Source organism: Danio aesculapii, chromosome 16 (genome assembly GCF_903798145.1).
Source record: "Danio aesculapii chromosome 16, fDanAes4.1, whole genome shotgun sequence".
NCBI classification, from domain to species: domain Eukaryota; kingdom Metazoa; phylum Chordata; class Actinopteri; order Cypriniformes; family Danionidae; genus Danio; species Danio aesculapii.
Genome location: NC_079450.1, coordinates 24,461,538 through 24,487,203, shown reverse-complemented (window position 1 = coordinate 24,487,203; position 25,666 = coordinate 24,461,538). Strand labels below are relative to the sequence as shown.

The 25,666-nt window shown below is 35.2% G+C and overlaps 3 protein-coding genes across 5 annotated transcripts; all 3 read right to left on the bottom strand.

The window, feature by feature from the left end:
• Nucleotides 1-2,260: 2,260 nt before the first annotated feature.
• On the bottom strand, nt 2,261-11,394 carry styk1b (serine/threonine/tyrosine kinase 1b). The gene is made up of 10 exons (XM_056475124.1): nt 11,218-11,394; nt 9,598-9,656; nt 9,318-9,491; nt 6,698-7,003; nt 6,424-6,605; nt 4,638-4,718; nt 4,093-4,301; nt 3,353-3,393; nt 3,160-3,256; nt 2,261-3,073 (listed from the first exon to the last, which is right to left on the bottom strand). Exons 2-10 carry the CDS (start codon nt 9,653-9,655, stop codon nt 2,878-2,880), a joined length of 1,344 nt encoding a protein of 447 aa, XP_056331099.1. The 5' UTR covers nt 9,656; nt 11,218-11,394; the 3' UTR covers nt 2,261-2,877.
• Nucleotides 11,395-12,626: 1,232 nt separating this feature from the next.
• Nucleotides 12,627-22,887, bottom strand: LOC130243955 (glutathione S-transferase kappa 1-like). 3 transcript variants are annotated; one of them, XM_056476269.1, is made up of 10 exons: nt 22,781-22,887; nt 20,371-20,442; nt 19,776-19,858; nt 16,459-16,530; nt 16,301-16,382; nt 15,785-15,898; nt 15,254-15,399; nt 13,827-13,943; nt 13,651-13,744; nt 12,627-12,870 (listed from the first exon to the last, which is right to left on the bottom strand). In XM_056476269.1, exons 3-10 carry the CDS (start codon nt 19,815-19,817, stop codon nt 12,827-12,829), a joined length of 711 nt encoding a protein of 236 aa, XP_056332244.1. In that variant the 5' UTR covers nt 19,818-19,858; nt 20,371-20,442; nt 22,781-22,887; the 3' UTR covers nt 12,627-12,826. The 3 variants fall into 3 exon arrangements, with proteins under 3 accessions (XP_056332244.1, XP_056332245.1, XP_056332246.1); XM_056476270.1 differs by lacking the exon at nt 22,781-22,887 and adding an exon at nt 20,684-20,837; XM_056476271.1 differs by lacking the exons at nt 19,776-19,858; nt 20,371-20,442 and having other exon boundaries at nt 22,781-22,877.
• A 1,118-nt stretch (nt 22,888-24,005) lies between these two features.
• Nucleotides 24,006-24,613, bottom strand: LOC130243958 (glutathione S-transferase kappa 1-like). Its single transcript, XM_056476278.1, has 3 exons — nt 24,440-24,613; nt 24,244-24,337; nt 24,006-24,123 (listed from the first exon to the last, which is right to left on the bottom strand). Exons 1-3 carry the CDS (start codon nt 24,596-24,598, stop codon nt 24,074-24,076), a joined length of 303 nt encoding a protein of 100 aa, XP_056332253.1. The 5' UTR covers nt 24,599-24,613; the 3' UTR covers nt 24,006-24,073.
• Between the last annotated feature and the right edge of the window lie 1,053 nt (nt 24,614-25,666).

Genomic DNA, 25,666 nt, shown 5'->3' with positions numbered 1-25,666 from the left:
TCTGCTCCGCTGAGCCAAAAAGAAATGTAAAGGGGACTGAGACGACCATGTACAGTTTGCTGAACTAATCACAATATATTTTAATCCTAAACAACCCATATAATCATCCAAGTTTACATCCAGGCTGTGCCTATATGAGAAGGTGTTGATTTTTTTTACGGCCTATTGAGTTGATGCAGACATGTGCATCAGTCTGTTCCTGAAGATGGGATCAGATTATTGCACGCGCTATACATTCACATGTCACATCAATAATATTTTAGGATCTTCGAGAGCAGCCAGCCCTGGGCCCGTCACATGCCAGGGCCATATGCACTTAGTCACCCTTTTCCACCCACTTGTGATGCCTCTTCCCATAGGTAGACTTAATACTTAAGACTTAAAGATTAAATCAAGTGATCATTCACTTAACTGAAAAACATTGATTCAACCAGAAAGAAAGTATCATGTTTCTTGGAGACGAAGCGATTTCATTCGTGGATCAAAATAGATCAAATGACTGCTAATAATTAGTTTGGTTCATGTTTATTTCTGTAGCGCCTTTACAGTGTAGATTGTGTCAAAGTAGCTTCACATAGAAGTTCAAGTAAATTGAAACAGTGTCAGTCCAGACTGACTTATCTGTCACTGGGGTCTTTCAGGAATCAGTCTCATGCTCTCCGCTCCTCCATGACTGCCACAGCATCAGCTCAGAATATGACGTGGTCCAGGATTATGTGATTATATTGTGTCCAGTATGGTGTAGTTAGTTACAAAGTAAATAGTTACTGTGATTAAATCACATTTCCACTGAAAGTAAAGGGATACTTCTCATTTTTTTATACTTGTAACATACTGTAAATAAAATCAACAGTTCTGTATAAATGAATTAAGAGCAGATAATATATAATAATTTGCAGAATAATTCTATTTTTCAAGTAAAGAACATTTAGCAAGCAAGACAATTGCATATATACATTAGTCAACATTCAAAGTGAATCAAAAGTGTTTTTCAAAATTGTCATATAGGACAGGGATAGGTGTTGTTCAGTAGTTTTACGACAACTTCGATAAAAGGTGATGATCCTCTTCATATGTTGACTACTGTATGCTTAAGAAAATAAAACCAATTGTGAAATTAGTTCATGACAATGTAGTGTATAAATACAGAGAAGCTTTTTTTTTAATGTTACCTCAAATAAAGATGGTTTTATTTGTCCGACAACTGCACATGCTTAAGACACAAGTAAATGTTTTAGAAATGTTTGTATGTTTAACATATTTTTTGATACATATATTGTTTGGAATTTAAGTGCGGTTTATTTATAAACTAATTTCGTGAGGAGCACTTGCTCATGATTGATCACGGCTGGTCCCACATCAGCTAACACATGATGCACCAATCCTAACTCACTATAAATAACCATAAAGTTATATAAACAAAGTCACTACAAATAAAGTTTTTCATCTTAGTCATCTTCGTCTTGAAGAATCCCCTATTCCACCCCTACTCCTCTTCCCTTTTCCAGATACGGTGGCACGGAGGCCCAGTGGTTAGCACTGTTGCCTCAAAGCATGAATGTCTCTGGTTTGAGTCCTGACCAGGCCAGTCAGCGAGTCTGCATGTTCTCCCCATGCTTGTGTGGGTTTTCCCCAAGTTCCTTGTTTTCCTCCCACCGTCCAAAGACATGCAACATAAATAAATTGACTAATGCAAAGTGGCATCATAGACAAACTCTTTGTGAGCTATTTCTCATAGCAATTCCTAACTCATTAACCATAACAAGCAGAGGAGTTTTCAAGGCCTACCTGAGTTCAAACTCCCCTCTTGCCCTTAAAATGGGAGGAAGCCTCGGGCTCGAGGATCTTCTGAGCTCACGGCTCTCTCCTGAGGCAGCATGCCAAACATGTTTTAATATCAATCATCAGCTAACTGTGAACTCTTGAAATGTTATTATTTAAACAAAACTAAACTTTCCCCCACAAGTCCAAAGATATGCGTCATAGGTGAATTGGGTAAGCTAAATTGGCCATGGTGTATGTGTGTGAATGAGTGTGTATAGATGTTTCCCAGTGTTGGGTTGCAGCTGGAAGGGCATCCGCTGTGTAAAACATAAACTGGATACGTTGGTGGTTTTTCCGCTGTGGCGACCCCTGATTAATAAAGGGACTAAGCTGAAAAGAAAATGAATGAATAAATAGAAATATCTGCCATATGAGATAAAATAAGGCTGAATTATTGCTACTGTTACTATTTATTACCTGAAAAAATAGATCTCAATTTTACTTAAAAAATCTTTTATTTTCCACAGCTTTAAGTTAAATTTTACAGTACAATAAAATTTGATCATATAAATAAAATCACTGGATTTGGCAACATTGCAATTTCAATGCATTTTAAAGAAAGAATATCTGTAAACACTTTAAAATTTGCATTTCATATGTTAAAGTTTTTTTTAATATAAGTGTGCCTGGTTAGTACTCTTTAGGAGGCACTGGAAATCCACAGCTTAAAACCACAAGCACAAAAGAGGCTTTTCATAAACAGCGTCCACCCAGTTTTTCAGCAGTGTCGGTTCCAGAAGTATTTTTCCCATTCATTTTCCATAAAGATTTTAAACAAAGTCATATAAGCCATTAAATAAACAAACCATGAGCCTAACATTTGCTTTAAACAAATTCAGACAAGCACTGTGTACTTATCAGGAGGTGCTAAATATGTGTTTTGGTGCAACCCTCTCATTCTGTGAACAGCATCATGCAATGTGATTTTTCAACACAATGTCAGCATTTAAACACATTGTGTATTAATGTGAACAGATCATTTCAACAAGAGCATACAATCATATATCATGTAGCAGCCTCACAACAACTTTTACTTCAAGATTGCTATCCTTATTAAAAAACTGTGTAGCTGTTGGATTCTCCATATCCAGCCTCCTTCAGATACTGTTGAATATTGATTGGCTCTGGCACACGGAGAACACTGCTGTCACTGGCGCTCTTCTCTCCTGATTGGAGTTTACGCCTGACTTCAGCCAATGAGGGCCGATCTTGCTCCTTCCAGTGACAGCAGGACTTGATAATTGAGTAACTAGAAAAAAAAACAAGTAAATGAAAATACAATAAACATTTTTTTATATAATCGTGTCAGATAAATGGCTGTAACTGTGCATTTACAGTGAGTTGGAGCAGTTGTTGGGTTTTCTTATTGGTTTCACTCTCTGATGATGCTGTAGAAGTTCTTTAACAGGGATTTCAGCAAAAGGAACTTCACCTGAAATAGGTTGAAACAAAAGGATATACAAAAAATGTGAAACAAAGTTAAATTTGTTAATCATTGTGAGTAACTTCTCAAAAGTGCCAAACTCACCAAGTGTCACCATTTCATACAGCAGCAGCCCAAAGGACCAACTACAAAGGAGAGCGAGAAATACAGATATTTGAGTTGAAAATGTTCACACTTAGTTGATGATTGATTATAAAGCTTGTTTGGCATGCTGTCCCGGGAGAGAACCCTGAGCTCATGAGATCCTCAAGCCTGGGGCTCTCTCCCAATTGCAGGGTTAAAGGGGAGTTTGAGCTCAGGTAGGTGTCGAGAACTCCCCTCTTATTTAGGGCTAATGACAATTAGGAATTGCTATTTAGAGATATACTACTGGTTAAGAGCTAAACTATAGTGCCAATTTAGATTGGCCAGTTCATTTATGTTGCATGTCTTTGGACTGTGGGAGGAAACCGGGGGAAACCCATGCAAGCATGGAGAAAACCTGTAAACCCAGCACAGAAACATCAACTGGCCTGTTAAGGACTTGAACCAGTGATGTTATTGCTTTGAGGCAACAGTTCTAACCGCTGGGCCGCTGTGCCGCCCTATAAAGGGAAAGGTGGAGGAGTAGGGATGGGAGGGGGGATTTTTCAAGGCGGAGATAACTGAAGTAAGAAACTCTGGTTATTTATAATGAGTTAAGAATCAACTGATTGGTGAATCATGTTTTGGCTAATGCAGGACCAGCCGTGATCAATCATAAGCACGTGTTCCTCTCGAAATTATTCTATAAATAAACTTCACAAAGTTTTCCTCATAATAGATATATTGTGTGCTTTACTTACATATCACTTTTTGGAGTAGAAGGTCTCTTGGTCAGTAGCTCAGGAGCTTGCCACTTTTTTCTTCCAGGATCTTCACTGTAATTAACATTTTCTGACGTCCTCGCGTACAAGTCATCCAAACCCCAGAGTTTTGCAGTACAAATCTTGCTGACCAGCACATTTCTAGCCTTTATGTTGCAGTGGTGAAGATCTTTGCCATGGAGAAAGTCCTACAGAGAAGAAGAATGAAAGGTGAGAAGATACGAAGCCCTAAAACTGAACAATGAGAGCATATGACACTATGGAGGATTACAATTTTTCAACCCTTGTGTGCAACTCATGATCAACAGTACAAATGACATATTTCCCAAAAGGAACGACCACGCACATTCAAGAATGCATGATTATGGTGTCAATGGGGCAAATCAGCCACAAACATAACAAAAGGCTAGTAAATTTAAACAGTACACAAAGGTTAAAGGGCTGCTACTAATGTTTATATTACCAGTTTAAAAAAGCATAGATTTGACTGTAAGAAAGTGGTGGTAAACTAGTGGAGCGCTTACCAGTGCTGAGGCTACATGGGAGGCCATGTTGAAGATTTTTTTCTCTGTCATTTGACACATGCCATCTGGTCCAACATTATCCTATTTGAAAAGATTTATTAATAAAAATTACTTGTACATTTTACAGCAAAATATTTATGCTTTTTTTTCTTCAAGACATTATGGTTAATCAAGTGATTTACTAATTAATTATTTGCAAAATTTACTAAGAATTAAAATTTTTAGACACTATTCGACACAATTATTTTGAGTACTCACAGTCAACTATGATTAAGCATGTTTGAATATGAATTCACTATACTTCAAAACATATACAGTTGAAGTCAGAATTATTAGCCCCCCTTTGAATTTTTTTTTCTTTTTCGAATATTTCCCAAATGATGTTTAACAGAGCAAGGAAATTTTTACAGTATGTCTGATAATATTTTTTTCTTCTTGAGAAAGTCTTATTTGCTTTACTTCGTCTAGATTAAAAGCAGTTTTAAATTTTTTAAAAACCCATTTTAAGGTCAAAATTATTAGCCCCTTTAAGCTACATTTTTTTCAATAGTCTACAGATCAAACCATCGTTTTACAATAGCTTGCCTAATTACCCTAACCTGCCTAGTTAACTTAATTAACCTAGTGAAGCCTTTAAATGTCACTTTAAGCTGTATAGAAGTGTCTTGAAAAATATATAGTAAAATATTCTGCACTGTCATCATAGCAAAGATAAAATAAATCAGTTATTAGAAATGAGTTATTAAAACTATTATGTTTAAAAATGTGCTGAAAAAATCTTCTCTCTGTTAAACAGAAATTGGGGGAAAAATAAATATGGGGGGCTAATAATTCAGGGGGGCTAATAATTCTGACTTCAACTGTATTTTACACTGCCATCAAACATAAACAACGGCTAAAGCCAACGTTAACATATGAAATAAACCAAACTTGTGTTAGTACACGCTCTACCAAATGGCAAATAAATTAGCAAGAAAGTAAGAAAGTATCAAGTTTATGTAGATGCGCAATGTTTGAGCTCAACAATATAAGATGTAAAAAGCATTTTAAAAGATAAGTTTACAACACGTGACATAAATAAGACTGAGCACAAATTAAGAATTTTATTGGCATAAATCAATAGCTTGTTTGTTGAATTTTTTAGATCTGTTTATTGCTATTTTGCATGTTCTAATTCGGATTGAGCATGTTGTTTTTCATTGACCAAAGCAACCGTTAAAGCACATATTCACACGTCAAAAAGACAACTTTTTATAAATTCTAACATTAGTTACACATCAATGCTTTGGAAACCAGAACATGCTAACTTATGAAAATGAGCTTCATAGTGGAAAATTTTTTGTTGTGGTCACGTAAAGTAAGAAAATCTGAGTAAAAATGAACATAAACCAACTAAAAAATGTGAAATCAGTCAGAGGGTGGTAAAGTCATGCTCAAACATGTTACATTCTATAGCTACGTGCGAGTACATGACAACCAAAACAGCAATAGCTACTGGCTTGGCTAGCATAATGCAGCATTTTGTTTGTGATTTTTATGTATCATTGAGAACGAGGGTGGTATTGACAACATACTGTAGTCTACTCATCTGTATGTAAAACTAAAAAAAAAAAAAGCAGTAGAAACAAGTAAATATAAATACAATACAAAACTGTCCAAAAACAAATGGTTATAAAGGTGCATTTGCTTTTCAGGGACACAAAGGTGTGTACTGTTGTCAAATAAACATTTACTTTTCTACTGCTTAAGAAACTGCTGCACTGAAACCTATAGTAAAATCTTTTACCTGTCTACATCTCCACAGAAATCCAAGCAGATCTCTGTTTTCCATCTCCTCAATAACAGTAATGAGAGGAGCCCGCAAGGATATCACTCCCAGCAGCTCCGGCAAGAAGGGATGAGGCCCTAACTGGGACAGGAAGGCCGCAAAGCCCAAGAATGACTGACTATCCTGATTACTGGCTGAATCTGAGGATGATATTTAAAAAAGGGTCAGTATACCTGGAATTCAAGATTTCGGTTAGACATTATGTGTAAGTTAAAAAAAACCTCATAGGCACCTTTAAGCACACGCAGCACCACATTTCTGTTTTCCATACGAGCCCTATAGAGCGAGATGGGGCTGTCTGACTTCAGTGAGTATGAAGCTGGGAGAGGAGCCACTCCGTTAAAGTTCTCTGGCAGTCGCTGACGTGGAAGTTCTCGTGGCTTTGCAAAGGCTGAAGCTGTGGCGCCAAACATGCCATCAGTAAAGGCAACATTGTTGGCATGATCAAGCCTGGCTGGCATTGGAGGGTTGAATGTCATGTAAGTTGTAGTGTCCAGTGCTATGGGCTCCCCTTCCAAAGCATTCAGACCCAGAGGAGCTACACAGACAGAACCAGAAAGAGGGTGAGAGACTGATTAGGTGGGGATTAGGCATGGGACGATAACCGTTTTCAAGGTATACCGGGGTTTGAAAAAGTCAAGGTTTTAAAACCGTCAAAATTTTTTGCAATACCGTTCCTAAGGTATGTGTACGATTTTTTATTTACATTGTTTTAATTTATTTTTTTTAGGACAAAAAGTATCTCCAGCAGAAACGATATCCAAAGACATAATTTTTAATTGTAAAAAAAAAAAAAAGAAAACAGCAGAGGTCAATAATTTATTTGAAGGATTTAGCCTGACATGTTTACTGTTCCAAAATATTTTAAACATTTCTTTAAAATAAAATATATTTTTTTCAATCTGGGGTCGCCACAGCGGAATGAACCACCAACCTATCCAGCATATGTTTTAAGCAGCCCTTCTAGCTGCAACCCATCACCAGTAAACATAATTATATACAATATATGCCAAATCTTAATTGATCACAGCTAATGATGAGTATTGATGTTTAATTATATTTTGAGTAGAACCATCACAAATAATTACATTTAAATTTATTGGTGGATACAAAAGTACCGTAATAAAACTGATGGAGTCAAAATTCCTTGTTAATCTTACTTGAGTAATAGTGTAAAAGCTACAAAAGTATGCTGTCTGATCATGTATGTAGCCTATGTAAGTATTACAAGTAGGCCTACCAGTTTCTAATTAAGATTAAAATATGGGCATGTCAATATTTTACTATTTGACTATTTCATACAGCTCCCATTTTTTACATCAGTTTTAGCTTTCGAACAACTGATCGTGGTGGCTCAATGGTTAGCACTGTTGCCTCACAGCAAGAAGGTCGCTGGTTTGAGTTGGACCAGTTTGCATTACGAAGTTTTCATGTTTTTCCAATTATTTGTGTGGGTTTCCTCCGGGTTCTCCGGTGTCCCCCCATAGTCCAAGGAGATATAAGTGACTTGGTTAAACAAAATTGTATGTGTGTGATTATAGTGTATGTGTGTTAATGTGAGAGTGTATGGTTGTATCCTAGTGATAGGTTGTGGTCGGAAAGGCATCTGCTGCTTAAAACATATGTTGGATAAGTTGGCAGTTCATTCCGCTGTGGCGACCCCTGATAAATAAGGGACTAAGCAGAATGGAAAATGAATGAATGATAGTCGTGCCTATGATTTTAAATTTACAGTTGAAAAAAATTCAATTCAATATAAATGTACTTTTTGCGCCTTCAATAGCGAACGCAAATTAATCAATGGTAACCCTTTATTTTGATAGTCCATTTGAGTATTAGTAGACTGTATGCTAAATATCTGTTGATACTGCTGCTAAACAGACATTTAACTGACTATAAGAAACTTTGCAAGTACATGTCAACTTACACTAACCCTAACCACAACCTGACAGTACACTTATAATCTAATGAGAATTAATTGGCTTGAAGATGCAATGTAACTTAAATTCAACAAACAGACCATCAAAATAAAGTACCATCAGAATATATTCGTTTCCCATATATAGAGTGGTCGCAACGACAATTTTTACCATAGTCAGATATCGATGCTTTTGGGAAATGAAGCGTAGTGCGATTTGCGAACCAATTTAACAGAAAAAGTCTCATTAATTGAACACTTGAATTTGTTAATTTCTAATGAGATATGGTTGGATTTTATGAGATATACAAGAGTAAAAAGGTACAGTCATGTGGAGTGTCAATTCCTGAAGCTTGTTAAAATAGATGGGATCAGATTATCACACACATCTAAGGAGCGTGCTGCTATACACTCAATGCCACAAGAGTAATATTTCAGAATCTTCGAGAGCAGCCACTCAAGGGCCCCTCACATGCCAGGGCCCTTGGCACTCAGTCATCTTTTTCTGCCCACTTATGACACCCCTGTCTGTGAGTGATTGGGTTACACTCTCTTACTTATAGGACTATAACTTCTGAAGGTCACCAATAAATAAAAAAACAAAATAACATTTGATTATTATACTTCTGGAGTTTGCATGTTCTCCCTGTGTTCTTGTGGGTTTCCTCCGGGTGCTCCGGTTTCCCCCACAAGTCCAAAGACATGTGGTACAGGTGAATTAAATAAGCTAAATTGTCCATAGTGTATGTGTGTGCATGAGAGTGTATGGATGTTTCTCAATGATGGGTTGCAGCTGGAAGGGCATCTGCTACGTAAAACATATGCTGGATAGGTTGGCGGTTCATTCCGCTGTGGGGACGCCTGATTAATAAAGGGACTAAGCCGAAGGAAAATGAATGAATGAATGAATATTATACTTTTTTTATATACTCACCATCAATGCCTTGCAGGTTTCTCCTTGTCCTGGATGCTCGACTGGAAGCAGGTTGCAGGCGATCCACCTTCTCTGGACAGAACCTCAGCAGCATAATAAACAGCAGCGTGACCAAGAACATCATGAAGAAGATCACCGGTACGATGATCACCTCTTGTTCATACACACGGATTTCTGGGGTCAAGGAATAAAAGGGACATGTTTAAATGACAACTTTGATAATGTAGTTGTGTGATGGTGACGATTCCATTATTCAATCTCACAGGCATGATCTACTCACCACACAGTGCATCTCCAGTCTCACATTCAGAATGTGCAGCGCTGGAAGTGGCCGCCATCCTGCGCGAATACCAAATGAAAATTTAAAAGGTTAGAGGTGCTTTTTAATAATCTACTTGTTATTTGTTGACCAACGTGTAAGTGGATTTCCAGATGCAGAGATCACTGAAGCTAAAATAATCCTCTCTCTCTCATAATGTCAGTATGAAATATTATGAGTTGAATTCGGGGTCAGTGAAACATGATCTTTGTTATCAACATGAAAAGACTTTGGCAGCTGAGACATCTTTCATAGTGTCCTTTCCAGGAACTTTCCAGAGAGATTTTTTCCTGTAAGGGCCACAGTCAGAATAAGGGAAACAAAATACTGATCCATTTGAGTATTAGTAGACTGTCTGCTTAATATATGTGGATACTACTGCTAACCAGACGTTTAACTGACTATAAGAAACTTTGCAAGTACAAGTCAACTTACACTAACCCTAACCTCAACCCAACAGTCTACTTATAATCTACTGAGATCTTATAATCTAATAATTAGTCAGCATGTAAATGCAATGTAACTTAAACTCAACAAATGGACTATTAAAATAAAGTGTGACCCATTTTATTTGTAATGTAATGATCACAGACAGAATAAGGGGGGCAAATACTGGAGTTTGTTTTCTGTATGGACCACAGACAGAATAAAGCGGGAAAACTAGGAAATACATGCATGTACATATTTACTGTACATGTAAGTAAAAACTGTGGATCTCACACTGACGATGGTGTCTTATATTCTCAAATACACACTGTTTGTGCAATATGAGAAGACCTCCTTTGTGAGCAAACAGCTGAACACACCCAATCTTTGTAAATGTCAGTCCAATAGTACATTTGCCGGGTTGTGTTTGAGTGTTATCATGGCTCTGTGAGATGCCACTTGATTAGTGTTTTTACTCTTCCATGGCTAAATGTGTTTTCAGAATGTAAATTGAGGGCAGAGTTTAAGCTCTGTCTCTGACACAAACACGGAACTGCTTTTTTATTTGGATTTTGATGCTTAACCTGTTTGTCTGCATTTTTTTTCCATTCTCAAAGTCTACACTATGACACGTCACATGCAAAAAGGTGCACAAGGAAACGCAAATAAACCAATCTTTACATAGTAAGTGTTTTTAATAACTGGGTATTTGTATAAATGGATAAATGCTGCTTTGGTCATTTAAAAAAATGCTTCTTGAGCACCAAATAAACATATTAGAGTAATTTCTGAAGGATCATGTGATCGCATGAAGACATGAATGAATAAACTGTAAACATTTATTTTTTTATTGCAATATCTGTCTCAGAATATTAATGTATACTTATCCAAATAAATGCAGTCTTGTTATACTGAGATGAAAAACATGAAGAAAATCATAGCCAGTTAAACTTTAAAACAGTATTGTAATACAGTATTGACTTAATATTGTGTTTTGACACCCTTAACTCATCTGTGCACTGTGTAATAGAAACTAGTCCACAAAAAAAGATGAAATCATCTGTCAGCTATTTCCACATATGCAAAATGCCAAGTCACATGTTCACAACCCATCACCACTATGGGGATTTAATCTGCAGCTCTCTATTGATTTACCTGATGATCACTGCAGATGTAGACGTTCTTAGCTGTTCAGTTTTTCCTTGTCTCTATTCAGAGAGTTTTCCATAATGGAAATAATATCCCATTGATGAATACATCACAAACATATTCCACTGTTGGTCACCTTCCTTGCTTCTAGAGAATTTCCTTATGGTGAACGATACACCAAGTCTGCTTGTATTTGTCGAGGTCACACCTTTGTTAGTTACTTGGCCCCGCCCTCCTCACCTTTGCTTAAATCTCATCTGAACTCTCTGTTGTTGTTAACACACTGCTTTATGGTAAGGTTGCTAAGTACAATATATGTGTGTTATTTCACAATCTATCCTTTTTGCAGTGTATCTAGAGATTTAATGCATAATCTCTGTGTTTATCTCTGGTTTGGTGTATTAAACTGATCAGAACTCGTGTTTAGCATCTTCTTCCTGAATCTAGCCAAACTGAAACCTGAAGATCCAGCTCCTCAAGTTTCTCTAGAGGTTCAGACTTCCTGGCACGGCTGCTGACTCAATCAGTGTGCATTAAACACAGTTAAAGAGGCCGTGCGAATTTTACATTTCATTCAATATTTGAGATTTGTGACAAAAATGTTTTGATGAATCTTGGATTTGAGGACTGACTGAGAATTTGGATCTTTCTATTGTCATCTTTGCAAGTTACTAGCAGTCAGAGTTCATTTTTACATGGGTTGTGCGTCAGCAGCAGTTTACAACATGACAAGAAAAATACAGTAGTCAATATTTGAAGTGGATCAAAAATGTTTAAACAATTATTTTCATTAAAAAGACAAGAATGTGTGTTGTTCAATAGTTTTAGGACAAGTTTGATGAAAGCTTGTGATCCACTTCAAATGTTGACTGCTGTATACTAAACATATCTACACTCTTAGAAATAAAGATACGTTAGCTGTCACTGGGGTGGTACCTTTTCAAAATGTACAAATTTGTACCTAAATGGTCCCTATTAATACCTGAAAGGTACATATTAGTACCTAAATAGTACAAAAGTGTACCTCTTAAAATTTGTAGATACTAAAAATACACTTTGAGGTACCAATATGGACCCTTTAGGTACAAATGTGTACCTTTTGAAAAGGGACCACCCCAGTGACAGTTCACGTACCTTTATTTCTGAGAGTGTAAGAATGTCACCTGAAAAAGTAATGTATTTACTGCTTTTGTTCTCACCAATCAAACCATAAATCTTTTTAAAAAATAGTTTGTATTTTGTGATCTTAATGTTTTAATCAGGCTACTTGACTTATCCTTATAAAGCATTATATGATAATATATAGCAAATGAAAGGTTCCTGTGAAACTCAACAGATCAGATTGAAGTTCATCTTTATAAGCTTAGTGAAGCAAATCATGTAATACAGTGCTTATAAAAAAATCACCATACCCCTTTGAAATACTGACTTTATTTGTCATACAGCCTGAAATCAAATCACATTTCAAATAACTTTTCCAGTCTTTGACATGTTTTTGTAGCCTTCTCCTGACCTGTGCCTTCTACAACTTCATCCTAAAGGATTCACAGGGTATGATGATTTTCTGTTGCCACTGTATCGGATAAAGAAATGTATGCAGTATGGAGCAGAAGCATCACATTGTGGTCTTGATTGGACAAGGCCCCACCCACTTCTCCCCTGAAAGGCAAAAGAAAGAATGATTGGAAAATTAACTTAAAATTAAGTTTTTAAATCCTACACTTAGTTAGGAATTCAAGGTTAATTCATGACACAGGAAAACCAGTTTTGGTATATACGTATAATAAAGTAGGTTAGATGACCATTCATCTAGTTGGATCATTAAACCAGTTAAACCAGTTAAACAAGATGGTTAATTGACAAGTTGTAAATAAACATGTAAATACACATGCATGACAAAAGCTGCATGTTTCTTAATTGACAGAAACAGTAAATGGATGAAATGATCTGATTATCCTGCCTAATACAACATCACTAAAATGTTTCTTTTAGACAGAAAAAACATGCTACTGTACACATAAAGCTAATTAGTACCATAATGAGTTTAGGTATAAAGTGAGTAATCAAATGCTTGTTATTGTTAATTAAACTGACTATGATAAACTGAGTGATTCGTTCACTGCTTTTTACTCAACTATAGTAACTTTAATAAGAATTGATTACTTGATTCAGTTAGACTAAATAGTTTCATTTGTACAATTAATTATTAAACTGCTCTGAATGAACAGATTAATGGGTTTGAGGTCCATTTGGGATTTTTATTTGGGTGCATACAGGGGCCTCATCTCAGAGTTTTAATATAAGTTATATATAAGTTTAGGACTGGCTCTGCAAAAATGTGTACATTAATGAATGGCATTAGTCAAACAAATTGTTAAAGTTGGTTAATGAGGTAGTCCAATCAACAGTTAACAACCTGTAGTTACTGATTGTAGTTACCGATGCGATGAGCTATGAGCTCAAATCTGTCACAACCGAAGAAAACCTCAACCTTCCCATTAAAATGGCACACAATGAATGGAAGACCAAAGGCCTAAAAAAAGAGGGGAAATTATGTTTACTGCAATTTCAAAAATCATCACAAAGAGGCTGTGGCATAAATAAAAGTCACTAACATTTTTCTCCAGGGCTTCATGTGTGACACTCTTCAGCTTGTCTTTAATTGGCTGAGAGTTGGCAATGGTCAGCATTTCTTTTCCCTCATTGGCTGAGAGACCTGCCAGTAATCCTGCCTGCACAAAGCAGAAACACAAAAAATGTCAAACAATAGATTGTTTTAGGCTTTAATTAAAATCTTTTATATTGAAAAGAGCCTTTTAGAGAATATTGGTTTGTTTTTGCCACTTATTGAATATTGAGTAATTGAGTGAGGGCGGCACAGTAGGTCAGTGGTTAGCACTGTCGCCTCACAGGTCGCTGGTTCGATTCCCAGTTGGACCAGTTGACATTTTTGTGTGATGTTCGTTTCTTCTAAATTGAACTAAATTGACCGTTGTGTGTGTGTGTGTGTATAGATGTTTCCCAGTAATAGGTTGCAGCTGGAAGTGCATTCGCTGTGTCAAAATAGTTGGCTGTTCAATCTGCTGTGGTGACCCTGACCACTGATCAGGGACTAAGCCCAAGGAAAATGAATGAGTATTGAGCTTTACAGATACTTGAAGATCTGTAGATTTGTAGGAGGCCGTTGTACCATTTGCAATATTAGTGTTGAATTTTACAAACGTGATTGCTCACAAACCATTTGTTCCTGTTTTTTAACTTGCATACCTGTCAAATCTCTAAGGTGCTCTAGTCCTCATAGTGTACTGTTCCAATAGTCTGGTAAATGATCTCAGTTTCACCGCAGACATTACAAATAAAGACCAGCGGTGTAAAGAAAACGATGCTTAAAGTACAGATATCTAACAGTGAAAATTATTCCATTAGAAGTTATGTCACAAATTCCAAAACCCCTTGAATTAAAGTATATTATTACTGTGTCAGTATTTTAGTTATACTGAACATAAATGTAATGTTTCTGTAGTGGTGGCAGAACCCACATTAATTAAGCTCTGTGTTTAATCAGTTTTTTTTATATAGAAGATTTAGCTATAAAGCAGCACTATAATAACCAGTAGTGTGATAATCCATCTTAAATCATTTTAAGTTTCTCCTCTCATACGTGATACAGAGTCATCAACTAGCTGCTAAAGTATTCTTATTCATGTAAAGTAGCCTTGTCCGCTATAAGAGATATAAGAGCAAAATGCATACTATCTAGGTTTTGTCTCAGTGATGGCTATATTTTTTCCTGTAAGGCTGAAATGAATTGTATTTGAATAAAGAGTACATATATTTATAAAAACATTTAAAAAAGTAAAAGTTGTTAATATTCTTTTTAATCATGTAGCTAAAAATAATACAGTAACTAATTACACTCAACTAACTGACAACACTGGTAATAATTGAAAGATCATTATGTAAATGAATACTATTTGGTAGTTTTTATTTATTTGTTTATTTGTTTGTTTGTTTCAATTTCTCCATCCTGTGTATAGGATACCTCAATGAGTGAGGGAGCCTGGGTATTGTCCAGATTGTTTTGCCATGCTCGTTTCCAGAGCTCTCTAGAAACCTTCTCCACCAACACATTTTCCTCTTGGTTTTTCTCTGCTATAGCAGTCACAAAGCGCATTGCAAGCAAGGTTTCTTAGATGGAAAAAGACAGTGAGAGGAAAAAATTGTTTAAATAAATTATGAAAGGAAATGGGGTGAAATATAACAACTTCTTTAATAATTTTTTGACAAAATACATGCTTTCATTAACACAGCCAACATCAGAAAAATAAAAAGGAACAAGTAAAAAATGGGGATGCATCATGAGCATGCACCAGGGATAAACATAATAAGATTTTTTTTAAATTAACTGTTCAGAGAAAGATCTAACATCATGCAAACTTACTGTCAAACAAAAAAAAAGTACACACCAGAAATATAATTTTTTTACTAGTTACTTTTAGTTTGACTGTACATTGCTTTTCATTGTACCTGAGGCCATGGCCATCATCATAAAAAAAACTGTGAATTTTAATACCTTTGTTAAAAACTGGAGGTGGATTCATAAGGACCCCGTAGTACTCAGACATCAGTTTCAGATCTGCGAGCAAGTACCGCTGCTTATTATCAACTGATCCAGGTTCAATGTTACCTAAAAAAATAACAAACTTGATTGAAAGTTTTCATCTCTTCATTAATAAATGCAAAATACAGGTGATGTGTTGTTGAATTATGGTGTAGCTGTTACAGCATAATTGCTGCCAGAGGAATCTGATCTATAATTACACACAAAATTGTCGCATATTAATGATTAAAGCTGGTGGTTCATTCTGCTGTGGCAACCCACGATTAATAAAGGGGGAAAAAGCAGAAAAGAAAATGAATGAATTAATGATTAAAGCATTCTAATTAGGAGATTGCATCCATTTTCTATGACCATCAACTCTTACATTTTAAATGAATACACTATAACTTGAATGTTGTGTCTAGAACTAGTTTATTTCTATATAAGCAAGAATATTTATGTAAAAGCAAAAATGGTTTCCTCCATTACCTGAACCTTTAAAAACTCCACCTAAAAAGGCCGGTTTATATTTAAGGTCAATGTTCCAAACATTTTTGTAGCGACACAGCACCTAAACACAGAAATACAATTATATTGGTACACTTAAAGCAAAAATAATATTAAATAAAAAGGATAAAATTACGGACCTCAAATGCCAGCCAAGAATAAGGAGAGACAACATCATAGAAAAATTCAACCACTTTTCTGGAACTGGACATCTGTAATATAACCAAATGAACATGAACACATAATTATGGGCTACAGTTTATGAATAGCTAATCATTTACATTTTTCATAATTCACACACTTCATAATTAATAATAAAAAAAAATTAACAGTGCTATTCTATAACCTGCAAATCTATTAGCATCTACTACTAGAATAAAACACTTATTTCAGCTGTTGATGTGAAATGAAAAAAAAATCATTAACTGGAAATTTTTAACAGATTTTTAATCAGATTTTTAGATTTTTAACAGAACACTCAAGGAAATGTGAGTATTAGTGACGACTGTAGGCTCATTCAGGGGAGCCTGTCAACATCTCATTCAAACCATACAAAATATATGATTTCATGTATATACAATTCTATTGTAAGCTTAATTTTCATTCATTGTTCTCTGAAACAACCTTTTTGCAAAGCTGATCCGAGGAGAATGAACTCAATACTCAATGAAATACTTCATTAAACATACCACAACAACACAATTTCCACTATTTTGTGCATATATGAAAAATTACTTTATGAGACTTAACATTGTATGATGCTAAAAACTCTATTACCTTGTTGAAAAACAACTTTTGTTTGTGACCGCTTCTGTAAACGCACTAATTATTTCAGAGACATTTTAAGACAAAACAGAAAACTCATGAATATTCATGTATAATCCATCCAGCATCACCAAATATCTAAGTCACAGAAAATTTCAGAACACCTGTTACCGTATCAGCACACAGCGGTCAACAATTTTAGGGAAATTAATTATCCCTTATTTTGTATTTAACACAAAATCTTCTTATACAAAAACACTGTAAAATATTTAATACAAAATATTTTTTGAAAGCCAACATTTATTAGCATATAGATATATGACATGAGTAAAACATATTATGAAATATGTTATATAAAATATATACATTTATTTATTTTTAAATGTCTCTGGCATGTTTAAAAGGGTCGGTCCTAATGTGCGGGTGGGCCGTATGTTGCCCATAAGCTGTAGTTTGGGGACCCCTGCTCTACACCCTCTTAACATTCTCATTTTAATATAGACTAATTAAAAGCACCATTTAGCCATCAGAGAGGATTACAATTCACAATCTGATCAGAGAGTATTCCAATTCACCATCAAAAACCTGATAATTCAGCACCTCAATTTTCTCTAGCAGGTTCAGACATCCAGGCATGACTCTTGACTCACTTAATGTGCATGAAATACACTCTGTGTTTATGATTTGGGACAAAAACATCTTTTTAGAACTTAGGCATATGAATTTGAATATGTTTATTTAGAGGTTGTTTAAAAATAGAGTTTGGAAGGGCAGCATCACACTGTGGGCTGGTAGGGTGAGGCCCAAACCACTTCTCCCCTGAAAGACAAATGAAAGAATGAGTGGAAAATTAGAGCCTTTGACTAAAGATATTAATACCCCTCAGTTTATGGTTTTATTTATGGTTTAAAACTGGGTATAGATAATATAATAAAGTAATAAAAGGACAAAAAAAAAACACCATACTAAATTAATAGCAATCTAATTGTATCTGATCATATGCAGTGTAGATTTAATGTGCATTATGGGTACTATGCTTTTGGCCCAATTTCTAATGTCACACTTAATTTAACCAATGGCCCAGTTGATTCAGATAAACTGCATCCACATATGATGTATTCTATAGATTTCTAGCCTCAATCTGTAAGATTTCCGACACTCTTCTGTTCACTTGTTTCTGCAGTTGGTTAGATTTCCTGCTTGTCTCTGGCTGGTTTGACATATCATTCGATTTTGGTGTATTTTGGCTAAGAAATCATTTGGTGCCAGCCATTGTATTTGATTATTCTGATACATATAATAAGTAAGCTTGACCAGAATTCTTAAGTGAAGAAAGTGTAATTCCTTAGTAGTGATGTTCTCATCTATTAAAGTATTTAACCCTTAGTCTACAGTACCAGACACCAGTAATTAGTTACAAATAAAGGATTTGCACTGCTGGAATGTTCCACTAGAGAATCTGCAATGCACAAGATGTATGTGATGCCATGCCAAGCTTATTGAAGAATGCTTGTCTTTTGTTTGGTGCATACATACAGTATAAAATCCTATGGGCCATACACCTGAATGTTACAGATATGGATTGCATCTGAGGTAAGACTACAAATACAGTTGAGTTCATCTAAGGTGCAATCACAATATAAATGCATATGACTAAACATACATGCAATATTTCAATGTGCACTTGCAGTCATGAACAATTATAATGGCTGTCGTGTGCACATGTCCACTAAGTCCATAAGACTGGGGATTCCAGAAAAGTTCTGCTTGTGTGCATCAGTTTGTTTTTGATTGAACTGCATCACTTTCATTACAAGCATTGATTTGGGGGTTTGCCTAGAGATTCAGGGATTTTCAATCTTCAATATTACACTGACAAATAAAGTAAATTATATCTTAAACTAACACAGGATTTTTACTAGGGCATCTGTTGCAGATGCTCTGAGTAGACTTCTACCATATATTCAAAGTGACATAACATCACAGAAGTGCTCAGTAAATTAAGGCCTTGATACACCTCAAATGAAGTTCTTACTCTTCGTTTGAGAACAATAAGAAGTTTGAAAATGCTGAGTGACAGTTTACTGTTTTCAAACACTCCACACTGCTTGCATGCACCCATAAACACAGCATTGATGACAGCTTTGAGAGAAAAACCTAAACAACTGCATTTAGGATTCATGGGCTTTGTGAGCTTCGTTTGTGATTTTTTTTTTTTTTTTTGTGAACTTCGATGTGAGCTTGTCTTTGATTTGCTGAGATTTAGCAAGGGTCAAGATGTCTTCCACCTCAACAGCTGAGAAACAAGCCTTTATTCCTACCTGTGAAAATCAAAAGGATTTTAAAGAACAAAAGAGTTTATATTATGACCTTTGTTACAGGTTTAGTATATGTCAGTGCTAAAATATATTTTGGAATATCCACGTGTGTACATTTTTTTTTAAAATCTTGGGTATAGGGTACCTCAGTGAGTGAGGCATGCTGGACTATGTCCTGATGAGTCCTCCACATTCGTTTCCAGAGCTCTCTAGAAACCTTCTCCAATAGATCACCACCATCTTTATCCTTCTCTGCTACATTTTTTCTTTATTCTTCTCCCAGGAGAACCAGGAAATATTGCGGTGAAAAATGATAACAACTGTAGATTTGGTTTAAGTAAAAAAAAAACAGATGGGTTACATTTTGTACTTACATGACTGAAGTACTGAGACAGCAGCGTCAGATCTGAAGTCATGTAGATGAGCTGATTAGGGTTTAATCCAGGGGGCTGGTTCCCTATGAAAACAACATACTTTAATAAGCTTTTACAAAAAAGTTAAAATGTTATATAAAATATATATAATATATAATTATATTGACATTATTTATAATGTAATTTTTTTCTATTAATTATAATATTATATATATATATATATATATATATATATATAATATTATAATTAATAGAAAAAAATTAAATAAGAAGAATTATAATAAAATAGTTACATTTACTGTCTGGGATTTTTAGATTTTGTAGTGTATAGATTGGAATGAGGTCATTTCCCTGTTACCTGAGCCTTCTATGACTCCTGCTAAGCAGGTTTTAATTTGAGTTCGACATTCCAAATATTTTTATAACGACACAGCACCTTAACAAAAAAAACCCCCCCACAAATATAAAAAATGCCAATGATTTAATTTATATCTTTCTGTAGTTCAAATGGTAGAGTATGACGATGTTAAAAAAAAAATGATCAAATGTGCACGATCAATACAATGTGTGGTTAAAGCCAGAAAACACTACGCACCTCAAATGCCAGCCAGGAGTAAGGAGAGCAAATATCATAGAACAACTTGATCACCTTTCCAGAACTGATCATCTGTAATAAATGAGCACATTTTAACATTTGCTGTGAAGCTGTTCACAATGACATCATCAAAACATTCATTAATTTTCATCGGCTTAGTCCCTTATTAATCAGGGGTCGCCACAGCGGAATGAACCACCAACTTATCCAGCACATGTTTTACGAAGCGGATGCCCTTCCAGCCACAACCCATCACTGGGAAACACCCACACATTCTCATTCAAACACATACACAACAGACAATTTAGCTTACCCAATTATCCTGTACCGCATGTCTTTGGACTGTGAGGGAAACTGGAGCACCCGGAGAAAACCCACATGAACGCGGGGAGAACATGCAAACTCCACACAGAAATGCCAACTGACCCAGTCGAGGCTCAAACCAGCAACCTTCTTGCTGTGAGGCAAGAACGCTACCCGCTGAGCCGCAGCGTCGCCCAAAACTGTTTAAATTTATAATTTTTTTCATGCATAGAAAAATACACAAAACATCCCCAAAAATCTTGATTTCATGAGGCAAATAAATATTCCAATGTACTAAATTGCATGTTGACAGTATATAGTACTGTACAACCAGTTTTGCACCTAAAAATAATTTAATGGATACTCACCTAGACAAGTTAGTTTGGTTCATAGCCTATATGAATCTGGCAGTTACTGAGAATAATGATTAACATGTTTGACATATAGCAAAGTTTATCTATAGTCTTTGCCTATAGCATGCTGGCATTGCATTTAAAACTGATTGTAATGGTTCACAAATTTGACTAAACAATTCATTTGTACATTGGACAGACCCCAACACATATGTTCTTTAGTCATGAATTTACTCCACTGAATTTATTAACTGATTCACATGGACTCAAAATCAGGAGATTCTCTTAGCTTGAGTGTGATTATTGGCATGAAATGTACGTTCTCTAATGCTGCAATTTTAGGATTTATTATTGTATTATAATACATACATTTTTTATAATAATCATATTCATGTCATGACGAGCAGGTGTTTGTGAACTAAATCTATTAAAAGGTCGAGCTGCAAGGCCAATTGTATGGAATGTGCAAAAATGTTGCATTTCTTTCTTTTTTTCTCTCTTGATACACATAAAACACAAAACTAGAATTCTTACCTGTCATTCTTTTCATTTTTACTTTCTTTTTATATTGTATGTTTGTATTTGTCAACACATTTTCTTAAAAATACACTAGGTGGTATATTTAGTTATTTTCATTTGTTTGTACACTTGAATTGTCATTGTTGTTAGTATTTGCCAGTGTATGACAAGTTTTGATAATAAAATGAAACTATTTATTTATTTATTTATTCAGTAATTGAAAATTTGTACAAGTGAAATTCGAAAGGGGGACTTTGTATTTATACTGGAGAACTATTTAGTTAGGGTAACGTACTTCGTCCTTTACAGACATCCAAAACAATGTCCCTGACTAAATGCTCTTGTCACTTTTCTTGCCGTGTCTTCATGTGTTAGTATATTTATCAGCTGACAAGAGCTTATAGAATTCCTGTGGCACACAAATACCTGCTGCCAAGAAATGAGTTTTCAATGCCTTTATTTATCATTAATAATCAACATTATGATAAGAAAAACCTGATATAATAAGAACAATTGGTAATATTTTGCCAAGGTATGATTTAATGTTTTGAAGGTGGCATGACCCCATCACCTTGTCTGACATTAGAAATGCATGCTTCTTATTGTATTTAAGTTCTTTTTTTATCATAATCATCAAGAGGAAGTAATGTGAGTATTATACTAATAGCACATTTTACATTCAGTGAAACACAAAAGTAAAATTTAGAAGGTTGCAAATTTAAAAAGAAATATCAAGTAAATATATATAAATTCTGTAAACATTTTCTAAAAGCTGTTGCAGTTAAAAGTATATACCGTGCTCAGCATATACAAGTACACCCTCACAAATCTATCCTTTAAATTCACATTTTTAATAGGAAGCCATACAATATTATATTTGTGCATATACAATAGATTAGTCAGTACTGAAGCCAAATCTATAGCTCATCTAACAAAATAACTCACAATAACGATCCAAAAACTAGTAGCCCAAATGTATGTTACAGAAAAAATATTAAATACAAATTTAAAAAAGCAAAAATCAAGAGAAGCAAAAACTTTCAATATATGATGGATGGTATATTAAACTTAGATTACACATGAACTAGGATGTTGCTTTGACATGCACTTGACCTGAAATAGAAGTTACTTAAAAGTGTCCTTAAACTTTCAGTTCAGGAGAGGAAAGAATTTAGTAACAATTGTGTTTGCATTGTGTAATTTAAATGTCTTGTTATTGCATGTCTTTAACTTACCCTGCTGTTCTGTTGTGCTTTTCTGATTTGGATGTGATGTCTGTTTTATAGTGCACTGCCACCACCGACTACACTGTAAAGCCACAATGTATGCTTGGTTTATATACAGTCCAGCTATATTTATCTTCAACGTGACACTGAAGACTGGAGAAATGACTTCTGAATAAAAAGTTTTTGTTGGCCTTCTGGCCTTGCTCACTGCGTAGCTATCCAGTCAGCTAACATAAAAGGCATAAAGAACCATAGTTTGCAGTTTTTTACAAGTTTTTTTACAATGATCTTTTTAGCGGTTTTTAGCCTTTATTGTGATAGGACAGTGGAGATTTACAGACAGGAAAGTATGGGGAGCAGAGATAGGGCCAGCAAAGGACCTTGAGCTGGAAATCGAACTCAGGTCACCGTGAGCACCTCAGTGCCACGTGTCGACGCACTAACCACTAGGCTATTGGCGCTGACCACAGTTTGCATATTGAAGATCCGTCCCTTCTGTCCATTATTCTGTTTTTGTAAAACTGTGAAACACAAATAAATCTCTTTTAATCTCACATAAGTCTTGTGCAGTGGTTTATCATCTCAAAGTAATGTTATTTTGATTAATTTAACCAACATCAATGAGCCATATAAAAAAAAACCAATAAGATATTTTAACAGAAAAGTCTCACTACAGTTACATTTATCAATTCAGCCAACACAAATTATACTTGCAGTGTATTGTCCTCGATGACAAGAAGTGTAAACCGTTATCACAAAGTTTCCTTGCGATAAGAGATTGTCAATCTACCATAATGCCTCGACTCTGCCAAACTGACTAAAATGAAACCGAAACTTCTGCTATTATTCCGCTACCAACTTTATTCAATAGATGGCAATGGAAGAAGACAACAGAGATTACTGACGTTGAACAAAGAACTGCAGAGTGTTACAAGGACCCGATTGCCATTTCTTATGCTGTTTTCTTATACTTCTATCTCATGCTTTATTTGTATCTGTATCTGATTTCAAATCTCAAATGTACACAACAAATTTGATAGCAGTTACTTTAAATTGTAATAATATTTCAAAATATTAATCTTTTTAATGTATTGTTGATCAAGTAAATGCACCCTTAGTGAGCAAAAGAGACATACAGTACCAATAAATCCTTCTGTCCCTAAACATAGATCGCTACAGAATTTTGTTTTCTCTGTGTACATGATTTGTTTTTTAGCTTTGATTTTGAACTTGGTGAATTAACACGATTTTCACTTTTTATTTAGAAATATTTGAAATATACAGAGAATGAATGAAAGGTGATCACATTTTGGCCATTGGTTTGACAGGATTAGGCCCCATCCACTTCTCTCCTGCATCACAAAATAAAAAGAGAATGACTGGACAGAAAGTTTTTCTTTTATACTGTAAAATTACTAAGGAATCTATGGATTTAAATATGTTATAGTAGTAAGTAAAAAGCTCATAGTTACCAATGATGTGAGCCATGACCTCAAATCTGTCAGAACCAAAGAACATCTCAGGCTTCCCATCCACATGACACACAATGGTGGGAAAACCAAAGCACTGCAAAAACAGTTGGAGAAAAAAAGTCACTGTAAGGAGCATTTATTATATTTTACAACAAAGACATTTTGGATAGAAAGGAGAAAATGAAAGTGCACTGACTTTATACTTAATGGCTTCACTTGTGACACTCTTCAGCTTGTTTTTTATTGGCTGAGATGTGGCGAGGGTCAGTAATTCATCCACCTCACTGGCTGTGAGACCTGCTTTTAATCCTGCCTGTGAAAAACAGAGAGAAAAGGCTTGTAATGTAATGTGCATTTACACTTACCGGCCACTTTATTAGGTACACCTCTCCAACTGCTCGTTAACTCAAATTTATAATCAGCCAATCACATGGCAGCAACTCAATGCATTGCGTCAACAACATGAAAGCGTGGATCTATTCTGCCTTTTATCAACAGTTCAGGCTGGTGATGGTGTAATGGTGTGGGGATATTTTCTTGTCAAACTTTGGAAATATTAGTACTAATTGAGCATCGTTTCAATGCCACAGCCTATCTGAGTATTGTTGGTGACCATGTCGATGCCTTTATGACCACAGTGTACCCATCTTCTGATGGCTACATTCAGCAGGATAACGTGCCATGTCATAAAGTGCAAACTAACTTAGACTGTTTTCTTGAATATGACAATGAGTTCAATGTACTCAAATGGCCTCCACAGTCACCAGAGCTCAATCCAAAAGAGCACCTTTGGGATGTGGTGGAACGTTAGATTAGCATCATGGATGTGCAGCTGACAAATCTGCAGAAACTGTGTGATGCTATCATGTCAATATGGACCAAAATCTCTAAGGAATATTTCCAGTACCTTGTTGAATCTATGCCACAAAGGATTAAGGCAGTTCTGAAGGCAAAAGTGGGTCTAACCTTGTAACTAGTACGGTGTGCCTAATAAAGTGGCCAGTGAGTTTATATAGCACATTTATTGTATAGGGCCATTCACCCAAAACACTTGGATTGTTGGTGCGGAGAGTGAATAAATGTCCACCTCAAAACCACGGCTGAGATGATTCTCCTGAGCAAGGCATAAAGTAATAAAATATATTCTTATGGAAAATTGTTTTTTAAAATAGTAAAAATGCCTGGCTTTAATCCTGCCTGTAAACAACTGAAAGAAAAAAACATAAGGGTCAATTTCAGAAACTGAAATGCTCATATTTTAGATTTTCATTGTGGAACTGTTTGGAAAAAATAGCCTTACAAAAATATACAAAAAAAAAAATAATAATAAAAAGAGTAAAATAGTTAATTAATGAAGTAGGAAAAAAATAGATTAACAAAAATATACAAAAAAAAAGAGTAAAATAATGAATTAATAAAGTAA